This window comes from Pleurodeles waltl, chromosome 4_2, assembly GCF_031143425.1.
Source record: "Pleurodeles waltl isolate 20211129_DDA chromosome 4_2, aPleWal1.hap1.20221129, whole genome shotgun sequence".
Taxonomy (NCBI): Eukaryota; Metazoa; Chordata; class Amphibia; order Caudata; family Salamandridae; genus Pleurodeles; species Pleurodeles waltl.
Genome location: NC_090443.1, coordinates 743,834,483 through 743,860,672, shown reverse-complemented (window position 1 = coordinate 743,860,672; position 26,190 = coordinate 743,834,483). Strand labels below are relative to the sequence as shown.

Here is a 26,190-nt window from a genome sequence, read left to right as displayed (position 1 = left end):
AAGCTGCTTTGTATCACCCACAAAGCTATACATGGAACAGGACCACTTTTTTGTTATCAGAAACAAAATAACCAAATACATTCAACAAAGAAACCTCCGCTCACGATTGGCACACCGCCTTAGAACACCACCATACAAGAAAAAGACTATAGGTGGTACATCCTTCTCCGTTCAAGCAGACAAACTATGGAATTCATTACCCCCAACTATAAGAGCCACAGATAACTTTCTTGTCTTCAGAAAACTACTCAAGAGTTGGCTCTTTCCTTCATAACCACCATATTCAAACAACTATGGACTGCATATGCCTATGCTGACAAATATTTTTTCTGATTATGTGTATATTTCTAGTTATGTATAGTTCTTTAGAAAATATGTATCACTACTATGTCATAACAATAAACTACACACACACTGTTTAAACCTGTTAAACTAAGTATATTTACCCATGGTTCTAAATATGTATTGTATGTACATAAATGTGTGCATATGTGTGTGTATTCATGTGTGTATGTTTGTGTGTGTGTGTGTATATATATTATACATATATATATGTATGTATGTGTGTATGTTGTTCTATGATTGGCATGTTCGTGGGTCATTGCATGGCTCCTGGGTGGGTTGTTTTACTAGATATCTATGAATCCCTGCTCTCATCTTATATCACACTTATCTACCCATCATCATATGTCATGTCTCTATCAATCTATCCTCCATTCCCACTCTGACTCATCCCAAATCCATTCTACTACTTTCATCTCCTAAATAACTCTGCCTAAGCTCTTCCCTCCGCTTCTACATCGAACTCACCAAACCTCACTTTACTACCATGACCTCCCAAACAACCCTACTAAATTTGCCCTCATTTATCTCACCCTGCTACTATGATCTCCCTAACCACTTCCACAGACTCTTCCCTCCTCCATCCTCCTTTACTCATCCCAAGCCTAAATCCTATTACCACATACTCCCAATTAACACGTCTGGATTCTTTCCTCCTCCACCCCTCCATTACTCCAGTCAATCTAACTAACAAACTCTCATATCCGCGGCTCAAATTAACTCATAATAATACTAAAACTGTACTCTTATTTCCCGATACTAATCCATCACTAATTCTTGTTGGGTTCCGGAGTAGCGTGCTATTTGCCAAAAAGCGCTTTGACGCTGGGGTAGTAAGCGCTATATAAATACTATTACAATACAATACAATTCCATGTCACAATTAATTGATACATCATTTTTGGGTTTCAGCTCTCATTTAGTTCGAGCCATGAGCTAATAATTTATCTGTTCATGTGATATGGATGTTGGTATATAGCACTAATAATATTATATTTTGTGTACTGGTTGCTAGCCTTTCATTACACTAAACGAACAACAAAAGCTTGGTAAAGCACCACAGGTGCAGAATCTGTGAACGTTATTTGAGTTAATGATCTCCACTTTTTTCAAATGTACTTAACATTCCGAGATTTCTCCCTCGAACACAGAACAATTTATCAAGCTCTAGCTAACCTTTCTGAAGCTCCTGTTGCTTAATGTAGAGCTGTATTCGTCGATCCAGAGTGGCACTAAGGATTTGAGGTAAAATTAAAGTGCCTAATGAATGTGCATGGTCCACATTTCTGAATATTTCTTGGGTACCTATTACGATAAGATTGCTAAAGACTCGGGATCGAACAGAAAATCTTGACCTGTCTTGGGCTCATTTGAAGTTAAATGGACGGAATGTGTTTTAGCTTCGCTGATCTAGAGCCCTGTCTGAGCCCTTTGTACTGCATCATTTGTCTGAGTGGCTAACACCCTCAGCAGGATGCCTTTGAATGATGGGCAATTTTATCCTTAATTAAAGAATGGGTCCTCTCTGTGGAGAGGAATGTGTTTCATAAGACAGTTACCTCTTTGCAGAGGAATCAGGATGTTAAGATTAGATTTATTTATGTATATATTTATCTATCTTCAATTTTACAGAGAACAGATTGGACTCAGATGGCAGAGCTTAATATGAGAACAATTACAATCCTTAACCACTATTAAAGCATAAGTTCTATTATATTGATTGGGATAGTATGCAAATAAACATGACAGACAATTTTGTGATTATACACTGCACAATGTGGGCCGAAACTGAAAGTAGAGGGCTTCCAGACATACAGTCAGCACATCCACTAAGCAAGAACCTTTTTTTGTCCAGGAACTGCTGCCAGTCCTGCCCGGGCTCACTTGCCGCCATGATGTCATGGACGAGGAAATCTAGGCATATGTCCCATAGTTACATCTCAACTTCATTGCAGTATCGTGCCAGCTCTTGGATCACATTATTTATATGGTAAAAGATTTCAATCTCCGTTGTTAATCAGCAGTTTGAAAAGACAAATGTAATAAGAGGTGTTGTTCACTTTTCAAGTGGCCATTCAGTTATTCTGGGGCAGGGATCTCTTCTTTAAAAGACCAGCTTATAAAGGTGAGTGGGCATTTTTACATCCAATATGGCCATCACCATTAGTCTAAGATTGTGAGTGTGCAGAAAAATCTCATCACAGGTTAGAAGTTTAGATTGTTTGCAGCCAAAGACAGACCTGATGGCCACCACCTTGCTAATGCTCCAGCCAGGCCCTAATCATCGAAGGGTCAGGAGCGATGGGTAGCAAGGACAGGTGATCCTGGCAGTGTCATCGATCCACTCCCTGTTGCTCTCCTCGTTCTAAACGGTGAATAAGGAGTACGATTTTTCCCAAAGATGGTCACAGAAGGAACCCCCAGCACCACAGGCAAATGTCCATCCTCTGGTCGCGAATGCACACTGCTTCCAAGGGGCTGACAGCTGAACCCTTAAAGTGCTGCCATCTGCCAAGGAATGACATTAGGGGGGCATAGCTGGCAGGTGAGTTTCAGTGGCAGGCAGATGGGGTCGCAAAGTGGCACGGTCGGTCACTAAGAGGCCTTCATCGGATGACCAATGGTGCCACAAATCCCCTCCTGGTACCCCACCAAATAGGTCTCTGAATCAAAGCACAGGTACTCGGGCGCCTACTGGAAGTCTCCGTAGTCTCCACCAGCCAACAGGTTTGGGTTGTGGGGCTCTTCCAGTCCATCAGTTCTCTGCAGCTCCATTGGCCAACCCTACCACCTTCAACAAAGCAAATTCGCAGAAATCCTGAATTAGCTGTGGTTTGTGATCAGCAAAGCTGGTTCAGCAAAGTGGATCCGTTGTTTCCTTTCCCACCCTCAAAAAATCGTATACCATGTGCAGTAATTAAGAGATGCATTGTCAGCTGCTGGGCGATGTTTTTGCCTCTTCAGGGCCAGTAGGAAATGGTATGGAATGGATGCAAACAGCTTCTCACCTTCATCTTTGTTTGTATGGGGAAGTGTCGTTTCTGCATTCAACACTGGCACTATGCTACCCTACCTGTGCATAGGGACATTTAGACCGATTCATACACATTTGGTTGCAGAACAAAAGTTTTTATTCTTTGGAACAGGATTGTGTGAGATTCTGACCCTTATTTGCAACTTCGTATTTGATCTTCGCACAAGAATTATTCCACAGAATTTAATCGTCCATACATGTGATTTCAATAAATTCATCCACATTTGTTTACAGGAATTAGGTTTGTGTTTTTCAGAACAGTGTTTAGTTAAATTCTGACCCTTATTTTCAACTTGGTATTATATGTTAACATTAGATTTCCTTCTGTTGCACAAGTAGGCTTATTTTGAACGTCTTGATGACAAGCAATGTTTTGCAGTACCAGGAAGGGGTGTCAGCTGGCTTATTGAGATGGTTATACGAAAGGCATTTGCAGGCCTGATCTTTGTCATTCCTGTGACAAATAGTTAGCCAGCCTAGAACTTCACTTTGGTGATTTCTTGGTTCTTTTCTGTGTAAAGACAGGCAGTCAGCTCTCCTGTTTGCATAAATATCAGGGTGTCAGGATGACGCTAAATAGATGTTCACAGTTACTAGTCACAATGCTTACTTATGATTGAACTTCTAAATATCTGCCCCCAGAATATCGTGGTGCAAGAATATTGTGGACAAAATATCGAGTAACAAAATATGGAATGGTAAGTGCATATAGGAAAGTATAGATATACTGTTCCTAACTACAACTATCTTTCTTGACTTTATGTGTACTGAATTAGCTGTCTATATTTCTTTCGATATTTTGTCCTTGGTATTGTGTCCCATCAATTTTCTGGAATCGATATTCAGGGTGTACACCCTTAATTATGTTTGTGCTGGTAAATTTTGGTTTTAGACAATCAGTTTAACACAATATTTCTTTGCCTGAATATCAAAAGCTCCACATAATTCAATATTAAATAGAAATGCACCTTTTAACTTATTAATATGCTGTGTCGAATTAACAAGATACCAAGTCGGCCATACCCTTTTATGGCATTCTGATCCACGTCAACATCTCTATCTTGAGGTTCCCCACGGGTCAGCAAGCGCTCACGGCCGCCGTGTAGTTTGGGAGAAATCAAAGGATCCTGCACTCACAAAAAATACATTTGAACATTTTGAAAATGGACATAACTATGAGCTCCATCAATGTGCTGAACTGTGTTATCAATAGAGCATTTTAAACAAATAATTCCTATTTTTTACATCAATTCTTTTGCCCTAAATGTAAACATGCAAACATTATTATTACATTCTTAACAACACTGTGTAAAACAATGGGCCAACAATCTCGGTGTCTCAGTGTTGTTAAATTCTCTTTCTTTGCACGAGAAGTAATGAAAGGTTTTCCTAAGCATACAAAATTAGTTTTAAGAAGTTTAGTTTATTCAGGTTTTTCACTTTCGGGATACGTTGGCAAACGTCCAAATAAGTGCAGGTACAGTGGCTGTTTGTCTTCACACTTACTAGGTTAAACAATTCAACTGTGGCCAGTTCCTGGTTGAGAATAGCTTTCGCTTTCCAGAACTGAAAATAAGCTCTCAAAAACCACATGCACTTGCACGATGTGCCTCAAACGTCTACAGGTGCAAGCCTCTTCAAGAGATCCACTGGCAGGTCGTATATGTTGGTAATAATAGTATTGGTTGGTAAATTATGGTCACTGCATGCCAATCGCTAAAACAGTTCTTGCAGTGCTGACTTAGCGTTATTGACTTTAACTTAGTAGATGATGTCTGCAGTTTTTGTTGCTGTTGTTCAGGCTTGTGCTGTTCTCTAGCTACTCTCAACTTTGTTTCGAGATTAGGTTTTAATGAAGCCCTCACACTCTATAACTTTGAGAAAGAGGCAAATACGTGGCCAAGATTGATAACTGCTGAGCTGGAATGAGACAACAGTGCGGACCATCATGGGTCTGGCATTAGTGGTGATACCCATGTTCAAGCCTTCTGTCTCTGCCCATAGAGACTGGAATACCTGCAAAGTCCTATGGGTGAAAAATGGGGTCACCAAGTGTTCTTGCGAGGACAAAATATGACTCGGAGGAAATTCTAAGGGTGGTGCCAGCCATCTCTGAGAAGAAGTTCAGACCCCCTCATTCTTGAAAACCAAAATGTTGTAGCTGAAAATCACAGATACACATCCCATCACCACCCCTTGCCTTGAAAACATACTTTTGAAAAACTCACAATTTAATTACAGTTTTTATTGGTACCACTGTGTTCGAATTTTTACATGATTATCTAGCTCGAATTCTGAAATATTAAAATGCAAGTTAAAGTGGTGCATAGCTGCTAAACATTCCAATGAAGGTAGAGGGTTAATTTATGTACTGTTGAAAAACTGTACAGTGGACCTTTGTATAACTTTCTGATAGATGAGGCTAACGCTTAATTTTGGGCAGGGTCAGTGTTAGCTGGCACTTGATTTTCCTTTACACTGCAAAATACAAATGTATCTTAAGTTGTCATTAGCACAAAGCCCATAGGAATCTGGCAAAAGGGCTAAAGGTATTTTTGGAAAGGTCAGTTTAGAGGCTGTTGCATAAACTGGGGATATGGCAATCAAGATCTTACACAGATGCTCTAGCTGTGGCTTGAACAGTAGCTGTAGATAGGGATTCATGTATAATGTGTTGCTCAAACAAGCTTATTTCTAAGGATGCTCACCCCGTTGGCATAACCTATGAGATGTTTTTCAAATCCTCAATCTGCATGTCTTTGCTCCTTCAGGCAGTAAGCAAGACATGAAGCTCAAAGATCTTATCAGTGACTATTTAGGCTTTTGAATTACCTTCTCATTCAATAAGGCAATACAAATGGAATAATCATGTGATTCTACATAGCCAGATATCTAGTTTCACATTCATTAACTACTTATAAATGAACCAGAACCAGGCAATTCAAAAGTGATCTTAAGCCATATTATTTGAGCCACCTTGGCTTCTCATTGGACAAGCTCAGTTTATTTCTGCCGACTGGAACCTATAATATGAGAGGAGGAACATCACATATACTACAAACCAACTATCTCTTAAATTATTGCCTTGGAAAAGTCTTAGGGAGAGAATGAAACGTGTTGGCTGTTGCACTTTTACAGTATTCAAAGAAGGAATTTCATAGTACGTGAACAAAAGGAGAAATAAAACAATTACAAAATACTGCTTTATGTTACTTGTATATTATAGAGGACTGTTATTTTTTCACAATTTATATCAATGAGATGTGCAACCAAGCTATGTATGAGCATGCAATGAACTGAGCCCCATGATCAACTCTGTTTACACGAAAGATAGTGTGGTGTATTTGGCTCTAGCAACCTCTTCTACTGCTACATAGTTTGTATAATACCTTGTGTCACACAATATGGTTGTGTGACTTTAAAATTCCTTTTGTAATAGTTTCTTTCTAGGAATGTGTATACGGAGTGAAAGGGTGTTGATGGTTAATCTTGATGAATCTGGCTCTAATCAAGAAGCTCTGAGCAGGTGCCTGTGTTGAATAAACTGCAACACGCAAACTCATGCTAGTTCTTTGCTACATGACCAATGCTGACCGGTAGTGCAGCCCTCACTTTTGGCTCTTTTTGATGCTGAATCAACTCAACTAGTATTGGGAGGACTAGAAGCTGAAAGAGAAGAGCCGAGAACTTCATTAATGGCTGGAGAATATATTTTACAGTGTGTCTTTGGTGAACACATGAAACTGAATGTTGGATTCTTTAAGTAGGATGGGAGCTTTGGTGAGGCAGTGGGTGAACAAAATGGGGACAGGAAGACAGGAACCTTTTGGGTGCTAATTATGAAGTGAGGTTTATTTTGTTATTTTTTCCTAAAGAATGTAGCTTGAAAGGTGGGTTTTTAGGGGATATTTATAGCAAGAGATGGACATCTCTATGTGGACAGTTGGAAAAGTTGATTTAACATTCTTCTGTGTTGCTTGATAATGTTTCTATGATAAAGTAACAAGACATAGTAGAGAAATAAAACAGCAGAAGTGCATGGTAATGACCACAATCAATTGCAAACGTGATGTGTAATTGGGACTATGGTGATTGAGAAATGGTTGCGCAAATATTCTATCAGTTTATAGGAATAGGTTTATTTTCCCTTATGATGGTTACCTGTAGGCCTTTTATCATGACCCATAAAACAAGGGAATTCAGACAACCTTTGTGTCTCCTGACCTCCACTGTAGAATATCCTAGCAGACAACTTGTTCTCTAGACTCCACATCACATTGGAAGATTCCAATGCATGCTGAATTGTGTCATGCATCTTTCATGACTGAGCTTTCCCAAATTTTTCAACTTCTAAGGACCCGATTCACAAACACTCAAGCATGTTTAAGCCAACAATGTAAGTACATTTTATACTTTCATAGAATGCTGAAGAATTCCAATGTACCAATGGGAAGCTGGGACTGTCTCTGATTCCAAGTGTACTTCAAGGCACAGCCATTTATGCAAAAGCAAATGTACATGTGGACATTTTTGTTTGTGGATATCTCATGTTAAATTATATTTGCAGTTAGGATTTATGGAGTGCTCCCTCTTTATTCCAACTCTGAAAAAGCAGAATTAATTCAACCTCTGATCAGAGTAAATCTATAAACATTTTACAGGAGCGAATCTACCTGCAAGTGTTTGGTGAATACTAGGCTTACAAGTATTTAGGTTTTCACTAACCTTTGTAAATGGATACACTCTGTAATGCTCACAAGCTCACCCACGCAAGAAGATTATCTGTCATACTGGTAAACATTTTGGTGAGGTACCATGTATTAGTGCAAATGCTGACCAACACTGATTATATGAAGCAGGGAAGGAATTTTGCACGCATAAGTGAAATTATGTGAACACATAAAACATTCAAATCACTTCAGAGGATGTGCAAATTGTGTTAGAGCTAAGGCAGCATATGTTTCTTTCCACAGACAGTAGAGTAGCAGAATTGTGACTCCTGAATGATGTGCTACAAAAATATGGTACAAAATATTAACTACACAAATATTGTGAAGGTAGGTATAGAAAGATATATATAGATTTAGATTCCTATACTTAACTCCACATATTTTAACTTGATTTTAAATATATGTATAAATATATATATATGTAGTAGGTAGTTCTGCTTTGCCATAGCTAAAGCATTTTTTGGTTTGCTGATAACTTTGCTGCCAATTGATGAATCTTCAGAAAACTTTCCAAAAAAGTATCATCCACCCCAGCTCCTTCCTTGAAAGTTTCAGGGGGCTCTGTCAAGTGGAGACCAAGAAAAAGGGGGGTGGTCCCAAAACACATTTTCCCCATTTATATTTTCATAGGAAAACTGAACAGTGTTACAGCAAAAATTGCTGAATAGAATTACGCCAAATTTGCCAGAAAGCTAGGTCTTGGTCCAGAAAGCCTGCTTTTTGTGATGTGATTTGGTGTAAATCCATTTAGTAGTTTTTGAGAAATTAAGGCTCAAAAACATTGGATATATAATGCCGTAGAGGATCTGCGCAGCAGCCAGATCTTAAAATAAGATCTGGTTGGCTGCCACCACATCAACAAAGATGTGGCAGCATCCATTTTAGGACTCAGTTCTCTGTCCTGTATCCTCAAAATAAGGCAACAAACATATGGGGGCAGGGCATGGATGTCCTGCTCCCCTAGGACTGGGGGAGGGTCCCAGAGGGACCCCCAGTGCACAAAATGTTTGTTAAACTTTAACACACATTTTGCACTTTAAAAGTCCCCCCAGGGTGGACAAGAGCTTGGCGGGCAGCAAAATAGGTTTATTTCCCCCTGGGCTGATATGTAAATAAAGGGGAGGGGGTGCGCTGCCAGCTTCACTGAGCTTTGATAACGTCCCGGGGACCCCATCCTCGAGGATGACACTTGAAATTAAAGGAGAGGTAGGCGTGTGGCACCCCCTCTCCCTCCCAAGCCTCCATGAGGCCCCAGGGACCCCATCCCTTGGGGTTGAAATGTAATTAAGGGGGGGCATAAGGCCCCCTCCACAAGCCTCCTTGCGGCCCCTGGGACCCGGTGCCCCAAGGCCAATATTTAATTAAAGAGGTGGGGGGTGCCCCCACTTCCCAAGCCTTAGTCAGGGCCCCATCCCCCTGGACAACACTTAAAATTAGAGGGGAGATGGGCATGTGCCCGTCCGAGCGTAATCAAGGCACCAGGGAACCCATCCCTAGAGCTGGATACATTTCAGTGTATCCCCCAGGACACAATAGATTCTAAGTCTGCGACAGCGCGTGCAGAGAACTGTTATGTGCTCCACCGAGTGGGAGCAGAAAGCTGCTCTCACAGGGTGGGAGCACATACATTTCTCTCCCTGCTCCCTGGTGGACAAGCAATCACAGAATTGCTACCGCCCAGCATGAACAAAAGAAAACTGCTCCCATTGGGTGGGAGCAATGCCAGCTCCCACTACACCCAAGAAGAGTGCAGGCAGGGGAGCTGGAGGGGCTGCAGGGGTCTTGGGGCTCCCTCCGCACCCTTCAACATGTAAAATTCTCTGAAGTGCCCAAGATGGGCACTGGGGTCCAGTAATTTTTTGATCACTGGCTCCTGTGCTTGCAGGGAGCTGGCAGGGCCTCAGGGGCCTTGGAACTCCCCTGCAGCACAAAATAGTAAACAAAAATGTGGGCATTGAGTCACCCCAGTTTAAAAACAAAAACAAGAAGGGTTGCCAGCACCTGCACAACTTATGAGGCTGCTTGCAGGGTGCCGAGAGGGCAGCAAGGCCCTGGGGCTCCCTCCTTGGCCCCAAACAAATATTAAACATGTGGGTATCCTGGATGGGCACTGGGACAATCAAAAAAAAACAAATAAAAAAAATGAATGCATGATAAATGAGCCGGTCATTTAACATTCACTGCTCCTTGCAAGGAGCACCCAATAATGGCCTGCAAGGGCTTTTAAATATCTTTATCTTAGCCTGGTGGTGTGCCGAGATTTTCTAACCCTTCGACAAAGTCTGTAGGTCTGCCTTACTTAAAATTGTACACTTCAAAACATTATAAAGTCAGCAGTGTACCTGGCAGGGGTTTTGTGCCAGTCCCTGCACCAAACCCCTACCAATGGGGAGGTGGATGCGTTAAAATAATTCACTGAACAAAAAAAAGGTTAAAGTCACTTTATAGTTAGGTATGCTAATAATATCTTACTTTGCATTAAAAAAAACTTAGAAATTCACTGAAAAAACAAAGGTTAAAAGGTTGTTGTAGTTAGGTGAAAATGTTAGTTAAAATATCCTATTTTAAGTGAAAAAAAACAGCAAAATTCACCACTAAAGTAACTATAACTCGCACCCTTGCCATGCACTGCTAGTTACCGCACATATATCACTCATACCATGCTCTATGACATAATTGATAGCTTCACTGCAACATCAGAAGTGACATCATTAAAGCAAAAAAACCTTTAATGGTGGATTATTATACCACTCTGCTAAACCCCGATAAATGTGTGTTTTGTTGCATGCACTGGTATTGCAATAAACCCTTCTTTTCCTGGACCTGTGACCGGGTATTCTTTACCCTTCTCCATACCCCATACCCATCTTGTATCCCATCCTCGTCGCCAGTGTTGTAAAGAATTACGGTCACAGGTCCAAGAAAAGAAGGGTTTATTTCAATACCACCAACCGGAGCAGGCAACACAGTCTAAAGGCTTACATCAACTGCCTTGGAACTTCCCACTCCAGAGTTCTTATTACATACTCAAAGAACCTCATGAGCGAGAGAGCTCTCTGTCACTTGCCCAGCATTCCAACAGCTTATTTACAATGTAGAACACAACACAACAGAACTTCTGTTTTTTTCAACTCTATTTCCAAGCTATTACATCCCCGTAACCTTTGTTGTTTTCAGTGAATTTGAAAGGTTTTTTTTAACAGTGAACCCCCATGATCTCTCAACCCCGCGTCGCGTACGGTCTTTGGAGGTGCAGACAGGCCCTGCGGCCAACCCCCTATAATCACCCAACCCTGCGTCGCACAAGGCCAGGGTCTAAGCAGCTGTTGACCAGAAAGAACCTACTCGTCACAGTCAATACATGGGATATTGCACTCGGAAAAAGGTAAGTTCCATAACCCTCCATCAAGGATTACAGATAATTTTTCACGGTGGAAATGCAGGGAAAATACACTTGCTTTGCCTTGGCCACATGCACAAAGTTAGGCTGATTAGTATTTTACAGAAGTGGCAGCTTCAACGTGGGCACCTGCTTTGTTATACAGGTAATTTTACAAAAATTAAATCTCAGCAGCCACTGAGGTTTAATTTCTGTAAAATTACCATCGTACCAGAATGAATCCTGCCATGTGTATTTATCGATGAAGAGTACACAGTTTTGTGCAAAATGTCTACCCAATTGCAAACATTTCTACTGGTTAATTTGGGAATGCCACCTCGTTGGGTAAATGTACAGTGTATCTCTACACTTCAGTTAAGTGAAGGAGGACAAGTAAATGCCTAAGGGGACCACAGAGACAGCTGCAAGGCCAGCCGTCTGGGGCCTTGCAAGGCCAGCCGTCTGGGGCCTTGCAAGGCCAGCCGTCTGGGGCCTTGCAGTTGTCTCCGTGGTCCCAGACGGCTCATGACTCCTGCGGGAGCTGGCATTGCTCCTGCAAGCAGGGAGCTGCTATAAATAGCACCTCTGTGCTTGCAAGAGCAATGTTTTCATCTGTTTCCCCGCACGCATATTTGTGTGCAGGAAAGCAGATGAAAACTCTGCTTTCTGCAAGTGGAGTTATGTTTGCTTTTGCTTTGTGGGTGGCGTTAGCCCCCACCAACCAAAAGCAAACAGCTACCTCCTGAGTTAGGCACCTGGGGGAGAGTGGGGTTCCCAAGGCCGTCCATGGATCCATGAGGGGGCGCGTGGCCCCCCTCCATTCTTAGAATTTAGCCCTAGGGAGGTGGTGGTCCCCGGAGCCTGGGGGGGCTGCATGGCCCCCTCACACACATTATTGGAGTTTGACCTGGAGAGGTGGAGGTCCCTGGGTCCCCCCCCCACTCTACATAGCACTTTGCCCTGGGGAGGTGGCGGTCCCTGGGGCTGCGGGGGGCCATGGGGGCCCACCCCACATGTATTTAACAACGTTCACTCCAGGGAGGAGGCAGTTTCTGGGGTGTGGGCAGGCCAAGCGGGCCCGCCTGCATAAATAATTTGCAGTGCCCTGGGGGAGAGGCGGTCTCCCGGGCTGAGAATGCGGGCCTCTCCACATCAAATTATCAACTTTTGCCACAGGGAGGTGGTGTTTCTGGGGTGTGGGGAGTGCCCCGTGGGTATCCCCTGCATAGATAATAAACAGTGCCCCGGGGAGGTGGTGGTCCCAGGGGCTTTCATAAGCCCTGGGGGGGGGGGACGCCCATGCGCCCCCCTCCTATTTCTCCACCATGCCCTCGGAATCTACAAGCCAGCAATACAATAGTGGAATATTGTAAGCAAGCACAGGAGACCGCACCAAAATTAGCAAATAATCGCGATTTTCACTGCACTAAAAAAAAAAAATGCTTGTTAGCCCTGAGGGGGTGCCTGGTGGACCCTTGCACCAAGACTAGAGGAGTTGGGTAAAGGTACCCTGCCTCTTTTCTTTTTTTTAACTTTTTTTTTTTACTCAGCTGAAGGCGAGTCTCAAAATGGCTGGCAACAGTTCCTGGTTGAAGTGCTGGCAGCCGATCACATCTCTGCATGAGATCGTCGGTATTCACAAAGTTGTTGTGACCCCAGATATACAAATTTGGATTTACGTTAATTTCTCCTTAACTATTAAATGGATTTTCACCAAATAAGAAAAAGCCTCATCTGCATACCAATAGCTACCTTTCTGAAATATTTGGTGTAATTGTCCAGCGGCTCGGGCTGCAGCCGTGTCTAGAGAATCTATAGGAATTAACGTGTGAAATGCACTTTTATTGACCCACCCTTTTTCTCATCCCCCGCTTGACCGATCACCCCAAAACTTTCCATGCACAAGATTCTAGAAGGCACATTTTTGGAAAATTTCAATAAGATTCGTCAAGCGGTGCCAAAGATATAGGCAAGTCAAAAAACACCTTTTCTATGGAAACTAGGTCCTCATTACAACTACCTACTGGCACTAACTCAGTAGCGGTTAGTTCAGAGTTTCGAAATGAAATACATTTTTTGTGTTGCTGATAACTTTGGCATGGTTTGACGAATCTCCACAAAACTATCCAAAAAAGTGCTCTTTTGTGCATGGAAAGTTTTGGGGCGATCAATCAAGCATGGGCCAAGCAAAAAGGGGGGTCCCAAAATGCAAAATCTACATGCATTTACCATAGACCTCTTTAGGCAGCACTAAAGCAAAAAATGCTGATCGCAACCACACCAAATCTGGTAGGAAGCTTGATCTCGGTCAGCAGATTGTGTTTTTTAGGTTCCGGCTAGACAGTGCATAAGATGTCACAAAAAGATGTGTTTTGTTCAATCTGTGGGCTTCAGCCCGCCCATAGGCTTCCCATTCGCTCATTCCATCATTGCCCCCACATTCTTGTCTCCATTTGTCCGTGGTATGCATGCTTCATTGCCCCTTCTTGTGTTTAGCCCTCCTCCCGAGCACAGACCAAGTACTTGTGTCCATCCACTGCTCCCATTTTCAGAGCTACTTTTTTCTTTGTGTTTCAGCACTCCACACAAGTGCTCATGTTTTCACTTGCTTTGTCTCCTGTTGCCTCTTTGCCTTTCTTCCTCCCACCTGCCTCATCCCAACACCAGCCAGATGGTCCATACATCCAAATGTGCTGCTTTATCTGCGAGGAAATTAATCTTAAAGCAATGTACAAGACCCCGGTCTTCATCCTCTTGTGGCCTTTGGTACATCCACACTGCTGCTCGCCCAGAGTTAATTATTTATTCTTGTTTGTTGCGTCTCTAGGTCATCGTTCCTCCTTTTTTCTTAGAGAATAATTTTTCAGAGCATTAGACCACACAGACAATGGCTTCTGCATGCCCAGTTACTTGTGCCTAGCATAAACTTGTATCAGGGATGTGCCAGTTTAGCTTTAGAGTCCATGCTCACCTGCCACGCATGAAGCAGACGAAGAAGTGGCTCCACTCCTCAGTCCTCTCATACGTCCCAATTTATTTTAAACCAAAAATGCTATGGTGCTTGTTTTCTGTACAGCCTTCATGCAAGCACACTTTATGAAAAGAAGAAATACACAGATAAGCCAATTTCTCATGTCCTGGTGAAAATCACTTTTGACAGTCTGATGAGGTCAATATTTGAAATGTATTTTTTTATGTTTCAAATACTTCCCTCACTAATGAACAGTGAAAGAGCGAAGTGTTTAAAATCTTGCTTTTAGCCAGGGTACTTAATCGGGCATACTTTTTTCAAGTAGTGTACTTCCAGTACTTTCAATGATAAACATTTTTGGTTGTATAGAAACTGCTAGAATCCCTTTCAGCATCTGAATGTGCAGAAAAAGACCAACAAAGGAACTGCGTCATAATACAGGTTCTGAGTGTGTTTTCATTGTTCACCTCAGCGCTAGGTCATGCTTTTTGGTGAATGGTGAAATGCCATTAATCCGGCATATCAATGTTTCTGTTCAGGACCACTTTGCATTAGCCGCAGGGTGTCATTAGCCCCACAGACAAAGCTGATGAGGCCACCTATGTTATATGGCTCGGTATTTGTATATGTATTTGTATTTACTATAAAGTTTAAGCAAACATATAATGAAAATAAGGCCACATTTCAAATATGTACCACAGATCCAGTAATATATTAATGCCTCTACAGCCTCTCCATCACTTTTAAATCTCATGAGCTTTAAAAGTGGACAAAGGAAGGTAATGCTTCCCAGAAAAGCATGACCATATTTAATGGAATTTTGCAAATGTTTAAATACATTGCATCAGATTAATTAGCTGTGATAAGTGCCCCTCTGTAGGAATCCTTAGTGGTATCACTTATTAACTGAGTAGTACACAAATGTCAAGTCTTCCATCCCTCCGCTGCTCCACCAATGTAGGAAGCTGGCTCTTTATATGATATATCAAAATCAGGTATACCGTGCAAAGAGTCCAGGGGTTCCCTTACTCGTGGACAGGGGCTTGATCTATCTATCCCAAAGTGCTCTTTTTAGGGGGTAGTGTGGTCGAGCAGCCTTAGGCTTATCAGAGGGGAGTGTGAGATATTGGCAAATACACATAGTCAATAATTGAGACACACGACTCAAGACGGGTTTATTAAGATGAAATGTTTGATACCAAACATCCCTATTTTCAGAGAAGCCATAATTTAGCTGGGGAACTTGTAGCGACCATTGTCAAGCACATGTATTTATAATAGCTTCCCTGTTCACTCACTATGTCTATAAATCGACAAAGACAAAGCAGATGCATATCTGCTCGTGCTGGTATGTCCTCACATGTAATATAATGCACCCTGCCTTAAGGTTGTAAGGCCTGCTGTAGGGGTGTATTGCATGCAGTGTTAGGGGACGTGGCACACAGGCTGTGTGCCATGTTGTGTTTTCACTTTTAGCTGCACCAAGACATGCAGCCTGCAATGGCAGTCTGCACGTGCTCTTAGGTACCTATGCCCTAGGTACAGGGCTATCATTTACTAGGGACTTACAGGGGGTCAAAGGTGTTGCCAATTGGGGAACAGTTGTACAGTTTCAGGGAAAGAGATCTGGCACTGGGGATCTGGTTAGCAGGAACCCAGTGCACTTTCAGTCAAAATTGCATCAAATACCAGACAAGAAGTTGGAGTGACCATGCCAAAAAAGGGCACTTTCCTACATCCTCCACCGACAATCTGTTGCTTAAACAATATTTGTGACTGCACCTAAACCACAACATAAGTTTTATTTCCCTCGAACAATGCTGCCTTTCAATTCTTATGTTAGACTGCTTTAAACAATAGTTGTGACTGCAAAAACAAGGGTTGTGTGCAAGGTACACTGGAAAATGGTAAACATCACTTATTTTAGCTTATGAGTGTCCAAAAAGTAACCAAGAGGGCAACATTTACATTCACCTTTAAATGTACCTTTATTCCACCCTGGACGGTGCTGCCTTTCATTTGTTAAGTTAGACATTCATAAATAATATTTGCAACTGCACCTTAACTACAATATAAGTTCTATTCCCCTCAAACAATGATGCCTTTCAATTCTTAGGTTAGACAGTGTTAAGCAATAGTTGTGACTGCAAAATCACAGGATGTGTGCAAGATACACTAGAAAATGTTACCCTTCACCTATTCTAGCTTATGGGTGTCCAAAAAGCGACCATGAGGCCAACATTTTCATTCAGCGTTAAATTCACCTTGTATCACCTCAAACAATGCTGCCTTTCATTTGTTATGTTAGAGATGTTTAAACAATATTTGTGACTGCACCCCAGCTACAACCTAAGTTTATTACCCTCGAAAAATGCTGCCTTTCAATTCTTATGTTAGACAGCTTTAAATAATAATTACTGCAAAAACACAGGATGTGTGCAGGGTACAATGAAAAATGTTACCCTTCACATATTTTAGCTTATGGGTGTCCAAAAAGTGACAAAGAGGGCAACCTTCACATTCAGCTTTAAATGTACCTGTATTCCACCTCAGACAATGCTGCCTTCCATTTGTTATGTTAGGCTGTGGATGAGGTGCACACACAAATATTGGTTAAAGCTGTCCAAGTTTTATTTTCAACTTTACTGGGCAAAAACAAAACTTCTGGGACACACTTTTGCTGTGCTTTTAAAACCAAATAGCATTCATTCTTAGCACAAGTACACATCTTATCACAGTTGAAGAACTGCTTGCCTGTTATATACACACTCTGTCGTATTCCCTTTCCTTTGAGATAACAAAATGTGCTTCCTACCTCTCTTCCCTAGCAATGTTACGGGAAGAATTTCCTTCATCTTTTTTCACATGTGCACGTTAATTACTGTGCACCATTTCCATCAATTTAAATTAAATTAGTTCAGAAATTAAATTTCAACAGTCTTTTCCAGTAAACATGATGTGTATTTAGTATCACACTGCCAATAAGCCACCTTACTTATTACCTACCACTACCCTTTCCATTCTCTATATTAAACACTGCCAAGTGCCCTTAAAAAAGTGCACTGTTCACTATATCATACTATTTCTTTAAGACAGATTTTGTTCGGGTTGCTACTTCCCTTCCATTTCAGATTTTAATTCAAACCTCCAACCATCCCTCACACAAAACTAAATAACAAAAGAATAATGCCTGTTCCACAACAATTTAGAATAAAACTTTAAACATACTGTAAAACCACAGTGCTGTACAACACAGCTAAAATAAACTAAACCAAGAGATCTTGCAACACCGAGACCTATTGGTTTGCCAATGTTTGTTGATCCGTTCAGTAGTTTTTGAGATATTAAGGTTAAAAAATAATTCAGTGTCTGGACGGTTGGGTCTGATAGAGGTTTGTCAGAGTCTTGGGGGAGTGCCACTTTAGAAAGGTGAAGCATTCTGATTGGCCCAGGGAGCTTTTTCCCCCTTGGGCTACCTTGCCTCTGCGGGAGTCAGACTCCTATGGGAGGGAGTGCTCGGATTAGCTGCTAGCAACGTGAGAAAAATGTTGCTGCCAGCTATTACAGCGATTCGGGGACTTAGTCCCATGTCCCGAAGTTGAAAAAAAAAGATATAAGGGGAAGGGTAGGTATATCCTTCCCCCCTCAGACCCAGGGCTAAAACTGAAAAAACAGCAAATGTTGTCATGATCCCGTGGAACTTCCATGGGACTGAAAAATAAAAATGGTAGCCACGGGCTGCAAGCTTTCATTAAGCATTTTTGGATCCCATCCCCCGGTGCCCAATTTACTTGTTTAGGGGAGGGAGGCACACCCCGTCTCTACAAGCCACATTCGTCTCCAGGGACTACATCTCCCAGGGCCCAGAGCCTTTCTTAAGGGAAGGGGGCGGTGCAGACCCCATTCTAATCCTTTAAAAAGTCCCAGGGTCTAATTTGGCTCAGGGAGGGGGACCATGCACCCCCTCCATTTATTCCATAATTGCTCAGCCCGGGGAAATGGGGTTCCTGAGGCTTAAAAAGGCTCAGGGAGGGGGTCTACACACTCTCTCCCCTTTTTAATTTGCTTTGGCTCCGGAGGGTGGGATCCCCGGAGCCTAATAAGGCTTGGCCATGGAGGCCATGCAGCCCCATACCCTTTTAAACAAAAAATGGCCCTGGGGTATGGGGTCACTAAGGCCAATGAAGGTTAGGGATGAGGGCCACATGGGCCTCCTCCCCTTTTAAATTGTGTTTGGCCCCAGGGGATTGGGTCTCTGGGGCCAATTAAGGATCAGTGAGGGGCCTGCATGCCCCCTTCCCTTAATATAGATGCTTTGGCCCCAGGGGATGGGGTCCCCGGGACCCAAAGGCCAATCCTATGCTGCGCACGCCAAAGGCTGTGCGTAGTGTTGGGTTGGGAACGTGCTGGAGGTTTGGCCACAGGGGATGGTAGCAGGCTAAGTCCTGTGACCAAGCCCCTGCTGTGAACGACCAAAGATAAAAAGTGTTTCAAGAAATTAAGTCAAAGGGTGTTTAAAATATTAAGTTGGACCAATAAACAAAATTGTTGTCATATGAGCCTCCCTATGTTTTAAGTAATTTTCCTACTATGGAATTCCTCCCGTATGACACATATTTTTCCTTCAGTACTGCAATATTTAACATTTTCACATGCAAAAATTGTACCTTATATACAATCTTGCATGTGTAATCTGATTATTTTCTCAACTACAAACTTCGGTCCCTTTTATACTGAGCTCCTCCCTTGAATCAGGCTACCTTCTCTGCAGACTAGCGATAACAGAAAGTTTTGTAATAGTAAGCAATCCAAATATCTTCCTTGTCACCTATGTTTGAGGCAAATGTGCATATGCCCAGTTAACTTTTTTCCTCTTCCCCCACGATTCAATTAGTTGTGTGGGTTGTTCGAAGTCCAGAAACATAGTTAGTGTTAACATACACATAATATGCTCTAATTTACTGCTAACTGCCTGCACGAGGCACGTGGATATTTTTGTCGGAGAACACCAAGTAATGCCCAAAAAGTCAAATCCTAAATCTGCAAATGTGAGAAATAAACCATTCAGAAATGCACCTTGCACACTTCATTTTCTACCAATCTTGCTTTTGCAAATTGGGATTATTAATTTAGGTACTTTGAGTGCACATTTTGAACATTCACATTCAATCCAAGAGCACAAAATGCTCTTTGAATAAAACCAGTTGTGAGGAGAATGGGAAAACAAAAGAGAACACAGCTGCATTAACTTAAGAAAAGACCTGACTGGAGTAGCCTTCAGGTACTGAAACACCTACCACAAGACGGCATCACAGATCTGAGAGTTGTGAAAAATGTTCTGATCTTGATCTTCCCATAGAAACGTGTAAGTTAGGAACATACTATATATAGACTGCAACCCTAAGGATTTATAAGGAAACGTTTGTGACACATTAACACCCTTTATGCTATTGCTTTCCTCTCCTCCTATTTGAGAAAATCAATTCTGATCCAGTGCAATGTGTCTAGGTACAGGTCTGCAGTCACCCTCGTCGTGATGAACAGTGGTGGGCCTCCAGGGCTGGATCTGATGCACATCATTGCTGTACCCTGCCTGACACTGCAAGGCTTGAGGAACAGACGACTAAAGCATACGACTCCAACAAGGCAGCAAATGTCAGTATCTTCCAATGACATCTGCAGCCAAAATCTAAAAATCATATATTCATCATTCAGAAACACACCCAAAGGGCAAAAAGTTCTAGTTTACCAGCTCTATTGAAGCAGGGTGTTTTTCTTCTAATCTTGCTTTCTTTGGTAATTTTAATTCACTGTCCACAGTTGGGTTCTTCTGGTCAATGTCATCATTACTAAAAGGAAACGTATTGAACACATAAATGACTGTTTAATGTACATGACATCAGCAATACATCTAACCTCTAAGAGACAAACTACAGTTACCTCCCACTAAACCCACTGAAAATATTGTTGAGGAGGCATTACTTACCTGATGATCAGGGTACATTATGTAGTTTCTAGATTTAGAAAATGATCTGCTCTAATTTACAGCAGTAAGATGTTTCAGCTGGGTACTCACATCAATCCTGTAGAAAATTGTATTTCTCGGGCTTTCTCTGACAGTAAAGCAGGAGGGTAAAGGCCATCTATGCTTAACTTGGGTGGGTGAACAGTAGGGGGAAGGACTGGCCTACAAGGTGAAAGCCAAACTGAGTCCGGCACAGGAAAGAAAATAGGTAATAATAAGTGCCACTTGCAGAGTCAATCAATCAATCAATCAGCATTTATATAGCACAGCACTATCCGCCCTAGGGGAATCTGGGCGCTGAGGGTGCAGTGCTTCAGTAGAAGAGTCAGGTTTTGAGATTCTTCCTGAAGTCCTCCAGGGAGGGTGCTGTTAGAAGATGGAGGGGCAGGTCATTCCATGTCTTGGTGGTGATATAGGAGAAGGAGCGGCCCCTGCTGCGGCTAATGTAGGCCAGTCCTTGATCGTGTAGAGCTTTGTAGGATTTTGTGAGGATCTTGAACTGGCATCTCTTCTGGATGGAAAGCCAGTGGAGGTGTCTGACGTGTGGAGTGCTGTGGGTCTTTTTGGGGAGGTCCAGGAGGAGCCTGACTGCTGTGTTCTGTACGGTCTGAAGTCGTTTGAGGAGCTGGGTGGAGATGCTGATGTAGAGAGCGTTACCATAGTCGAGAAGGCAGAAAGGGCCTGCATAATGGTTTTTCTGGTGTTGATTGGGATCCAACTGAAGGTTTTGCAGAGCTTATGAAGGGTGTGGAACCAGGAGGAGGCAACTGCAATGATTTGCCGTTTCATGGTCAGTTCGCTGCCGAGGATGATGCCAACGTTGCGTGCATGGTCTGTCTATGTGGGTGTTGGTCCGAGTTCTGCAAGCCAACAGCTGTGGTCCCAGATGGAGATGTCCTTCCTGAAGATCAGTAGTTCTGTCTTGTCAGAGTTGAATTTAAGGCAGATATCCCTCATCCAGTTGGCTACATTGGTCATAGCTTGCAGAAGTTGGTTCTGGCAGGTGAGGGGTCTTCGAAGAGCGAGACGATAAGTAGAGTGCATCCTGTGTGTGAAATTAGGTTGAGGCTGTGGGATCTGACAATGTATGCAAGGGGGTCATGTAGGTGTTGAAGAGGGTGGGGCTGAGGGATGATCCTTGGGGTATGCGGCATGGGATTTCCTTGGGTTCAGAGGTGAAGGGAGGCAGCCGGATGCTCTGGTTGCGACCTCTAAGAAAAGAGGCAATCCAGTTGAGGGCGTTGTGTTGTAGCTGATGTTGTATAGTTTGTTGATGAGGGTGTGGTGGGAGATGGTGTAAAATGCTGCAGACAGATCAAGGAGGATCATGGCTACAGTCTCTCCGCAGTCAAGGAGGGTTCTAATATCATCTTTGGCGGTGATCAGGGCGGTCTCGGTGCTGTGGTTGGCATGGAATCCTGATTATGAGGTGTCAAGTAGGTGGTTTTGTTCCAGGTATTCAGTGAGCTGTAGGCTGATGGCCTTCTCGAGCACTTTGGCCGGGTAGGGGAGCAGGGAGATCGGGCAGTAATTTGTGAGTCTGCTGGGGTCAACTGAGTGTTTCTTTAGGAAGGGTCTGACCTCTGCGTGTTTCCAACTGTCCAGGAAGCCTGCTGTGGAGATGGAGGTATTGATGATGCTGGTTTGTTCTGGGTTAATTGTGTTGACTCTGTGTTTGAAGAGGCAGTGGGAGCAGGGGTCAGTGGGTGCCCCTGAGTGGGTGGATGCCATAATGGCCGATGTGGTCTGGATGGTGAAGGAAGACCAGGTGGTGATTGTTTGGCTGGTGTGCACTGGTTGGTTGGGGCTGATGAGATTGCGAGCAGTGGGTTGTGGGTCGAAGTTGTTGTAGATGGTGGCAATCTTGCTGTGGAAGTAGTCCAAGAGGGAGTCACAGAGATCTTGGGAAGGGTGGTGTTCTCTGTGGCTGCAAGGTTGGAGAATTCTTTGACTATTTTGAAGAGTTCTTTAGTGTGGTTGGCTGCTGTGTTGATGTGGGCTGTAATGGCTTCTCTCTTGGCTTCTCTGATGCACATTTGGTAGTTGTTGAGGGCTGCTTTGTAAGTGGCAGTGGCAGCGGATTTCTTTGAGGTACATCATCGTTTCTCAAGTGGGTAGTAGTAGCGTTTGGTGGATCTGAGCTGTGGGCTGTACCAGCGAGCTTGTTTTGAGGTTCTGTTGGATTTTGCTGGTTTCAACGGGGTGACTCTGTCTGCACATTATGTGATCCAATCAGAGAAATTCTGGATGGCATGGACAAGGTCTGATGAGGTTTCAGGATGGGTGGTGCTGAGGGCCTGTGTCCACTGTGTCTCAGTTACCTTGCCCCAGCTGCAGTGGGAAGAGCTGTGGTGCTTGGTGATGGTGTGCTGACTGTTGGAGATGGTGAAGTGGACAATGGCATGATTGATCCAGGGGAGTTCTGTGACATGGCTGAATTTGATTCTGTTGCAGGAGGTGAAGATGGGATCTAGAGTATGACTGGCTTTGTGTGTGGGGATGGTGACCAGTTGGGTGAGGCCGATGTTGTTCAGGTTCTCCAGAAAGGAGGTGAAGTTGGAACTGTGGAAATTGAGGTCGCTGAGTAGGATGTATTGGTGGGAGTCAATGGCTAGGGGGGTGATGACATTGGCGATAGCATCACAGAAGGCCCGTCAGGGCACAGGGGATCTGTATACGAAGGTGCCTCTGAGCATGGTCTTGGTATCGGTCTGTAGTTGGAAGTTGAGGTGTTCCATGAGTGGCGTGGGGTCATCGTTGCATCAGATTGTTTGCTCGAAGAGGATGGTGATGTCCCCATTGTGTTTATCGGTGTGGTCTCGGTGTATCATCTTATAGCCTTCAGGTGTTGCTGTGGTGATTCGGTGTTCGAGGAGGGGTTGAGCCAGGTTTCAGTGATGAAGGTAACATCTGGAGAGAGGGAGCTCATGGTGTCCCAGATTTCCGTGGCATGTTTGCAGAGAGATTAGGCGTTGAACAGGATGCATTGGAGAGGTTCCGGGTTGTTTCTGGATTTCTGGGCGGTGGCGGTGCGAGCTCTGGAGTGGGGTGGTGGTCCTGTGTTGCAGGAGAAACTGCAATGGCGGCAGGTGAAAGGTCTCTTGGTGGATCATGGGGAGGCAGGGTAGAAGCTGCTGTTGAGGTGTCCGGTGTCCGGCATCCAGGGCCAGGAGATCCTCAGTGGGGTAGCAGTGGTTGGCAGGAGGGCCAGGGGTCCTAGCACTGGGTGCAGTCCAGGTGTGGACAGGTGCAGCTGCACAGTGGTCTCCATAAATAGAGGTGGGAGGGGCTACAAGGAAGCAGAAGGGAGGGAGCATAAAAGGTGGGAGAAACGGCGTCACCAATGCAAAACAAAAAACCAAGTGCTTGTTATGACAACCAAGGCAACAGAGAAATAACGTGGTAAAAAGAGTTATACCCACCAGTGTCACAGGTATGTCTGAGGTGTCTGGGTGGAGGTTTACTCCACCCATGTCAAAGGTGTGTTTGAGGAGAGTCTGCACTGCCTTGAGATTCAGAACCTATTTGGTGCAAATAGTACCTTGCATGGCTCCTGTAAAGGGAGGCATGGTGGTAGTTCTGGTGATACACAATGCTTCAGTACTACACCTTTGCACCATATATCTACTAAGGTACATTAAATTCAAACACTTCCTCATTTCCTCTACGCAGGGAAAGGTTAGAGCAAGCAATCAAATAATAACTTTGTGCAGTGTCACACTGGAACAGGCTCCAATCCAGTAGGCTCTGGGATGGCTAGTAGTACTCTTGAAGAAGGCTATGATATCCTGAGTGGCTAAATAAGGTTGGAATAATTAAGGGCCAATGTGTGGCAGAGGAATTAGTGGAAAAGCAGACTGTGGTTGCTAGTATGGCGCAGCAGCTACCGCAAGACACATGAGAGTATTGAGAGGAGTTTTATGGACCAGAGGTGGATGGATGGCTCTGCCAGCGACAACAGAATTAGTCCACGCAGCAAGCAGGAATTCAGAAATAAGAGTCTATACAGCACAATATAGCACATTTTGGTTATTAAGTATGTCAGCTGCAGAGACTACCACGTCTCGCCACTGACATATTCCTCTGATGGCCTGACGGAATAAGGGCTATCTGCAGTTTTGTCATTTGTCTGTCCACCCTATTTAGAGTAGGTGAACAAATGTTAAGGTTTTCCTTTCACTTACTAAAATGTGGAAGTAAGTGAAATTAAAAACATTTCAATGCCCTTCTTCCCCGCCACAGCAGATAACACCCATGTCGAGGAGGGTCATTTTTTTTTATTTATTTTTTATAACGAAAATCCTGCTTTGTGTTTTTCTTTTTGAAAATAAAAAAGAAAGGGAAGCTCTTATGGTGCAGTTACTCCATCAGGGCGACAGAGTATTTTACTCTGACGGCCTGACAGAGTAAACACACTTCAAGTTTAGAGATGTCTGCTGCCCTAACGAAAATCTCTTACATTGGCAGGAACTGCCATCACGGCGGTTCCCATCAAGCAATGAAATGGTGCTGTTACACCTCCGTCAAAAGTGGAATTCTCTACTGAAAAATGAAAAAAACAATGCCCTCCTCACCATAGGAGTTTTCCCTCATGGTGTAGGGATCATTTAAATGTTTTACCTTTACTTTGCGCCACATTTTGGGTTTAATTTTGGTTGTCACCTATGCATCCTTTCCGCCATACTTTAAATCAGGGCCTCTAAACCAGGCCCTTTGTCAATCAGAATATTTGTGTCTTCATTTGCATAATCCGTGAACATCTGTCATTGTAGCTGCTAATTGCGTAGCTTTGGATATGTAGATTGAGTGAAAAATGTTTGTTAATCAAAATTAGAATGAAAACAATTCTATGTGAGGTCTATGCAAAATGTAATTAAAGAAGGTACCTGATTATCACTCCCTGGATTTCATAAATATTTACAAACAGGTATTTTAGGAATTTCTTAATTTCCCTTTCTGCTTGCCACCACGAAGGGCACCAGAGATAGGAGCAGGTAATCTTTTCAAATATACTGCACTGTACGATACACATAGGCAGCTCTCAAGTTTTTTTTTGGGGGGGGTATCAGAATTGGGGAGGAGTTGGGCAATATAACATTTGCTCCATATGCCATGGTATTTAGTTTAAGAAGCCATAGGCACTTTTCATGGTTATCAGAAATGGGAGAGGAATTAAGCGCATATTATTTTGCCCCATGTGCAATTTTATTTAACAAAAGAAGCTCTTTTGTTTGTGCCTTCTGTATAAGAGTGTGACTGGGTTTGTACATTTATATTTATTGCAATTAAACACAGGGAGGAAAGCCAATCATTAACATGTTCATGTTTTTTTAAAGTCTTTTACTATCAGGTAGACAATATTCATATAGAGACTGGAGTTCCAGTGGTCGGGTATATGCATAACATAAAGTCTCACTTTCGTTATGGTCAAAAGCTACCCTATTACCCATATGGCAGAAAAAGTGGGCAAACATCTACAATAATGAATATACACAAGTCTGAGGGCATTAATTGAGAAGCTGGCCAGTCTCACTCCACCCAGCCTCACTTCAGCCAGCCATTGTTTTTTCTTTTGTCCGGGCCACGCCACACCAGTCAATCCCACATAATGAGTTGGGTTTGGAGACCTTTTAAACTGAAATGTCCCAAGCTGGTCACCAAGGCAAAGAGACAGAATGATTCTGAGACTGGAATCATCTTTTTTCCTTA

General features: G+C 43.1%; 1 protein-coding gene across 1 annotated transcript in view; it reads right to left on the bottom strand.

Annotated features, from left to right (window-relative positions):
• Positions 1–26,190, bottom strand: part of AKNAD1 (AKNA domain containing 1) — a 175,947-nt gene that overhangs the window by 73,575 nt on the left and 76,182 nt on the right. The window contains exons 8-9 of the mRNA XM_069232398.1: positions 20,206–20,305; positions 4,400–4,503 (exon numbers count right to left, since the gene is read on the bottom strand). Coding sequence (XP_069088499.1) covers positions 4,400–4,503; positions 20,206–20,305 — 204 coding nt within the window. The remainder of the gene's footprint in view (positions 1–4,399; positions 4,504–20,205; positions 20,306–26,190) is intronic.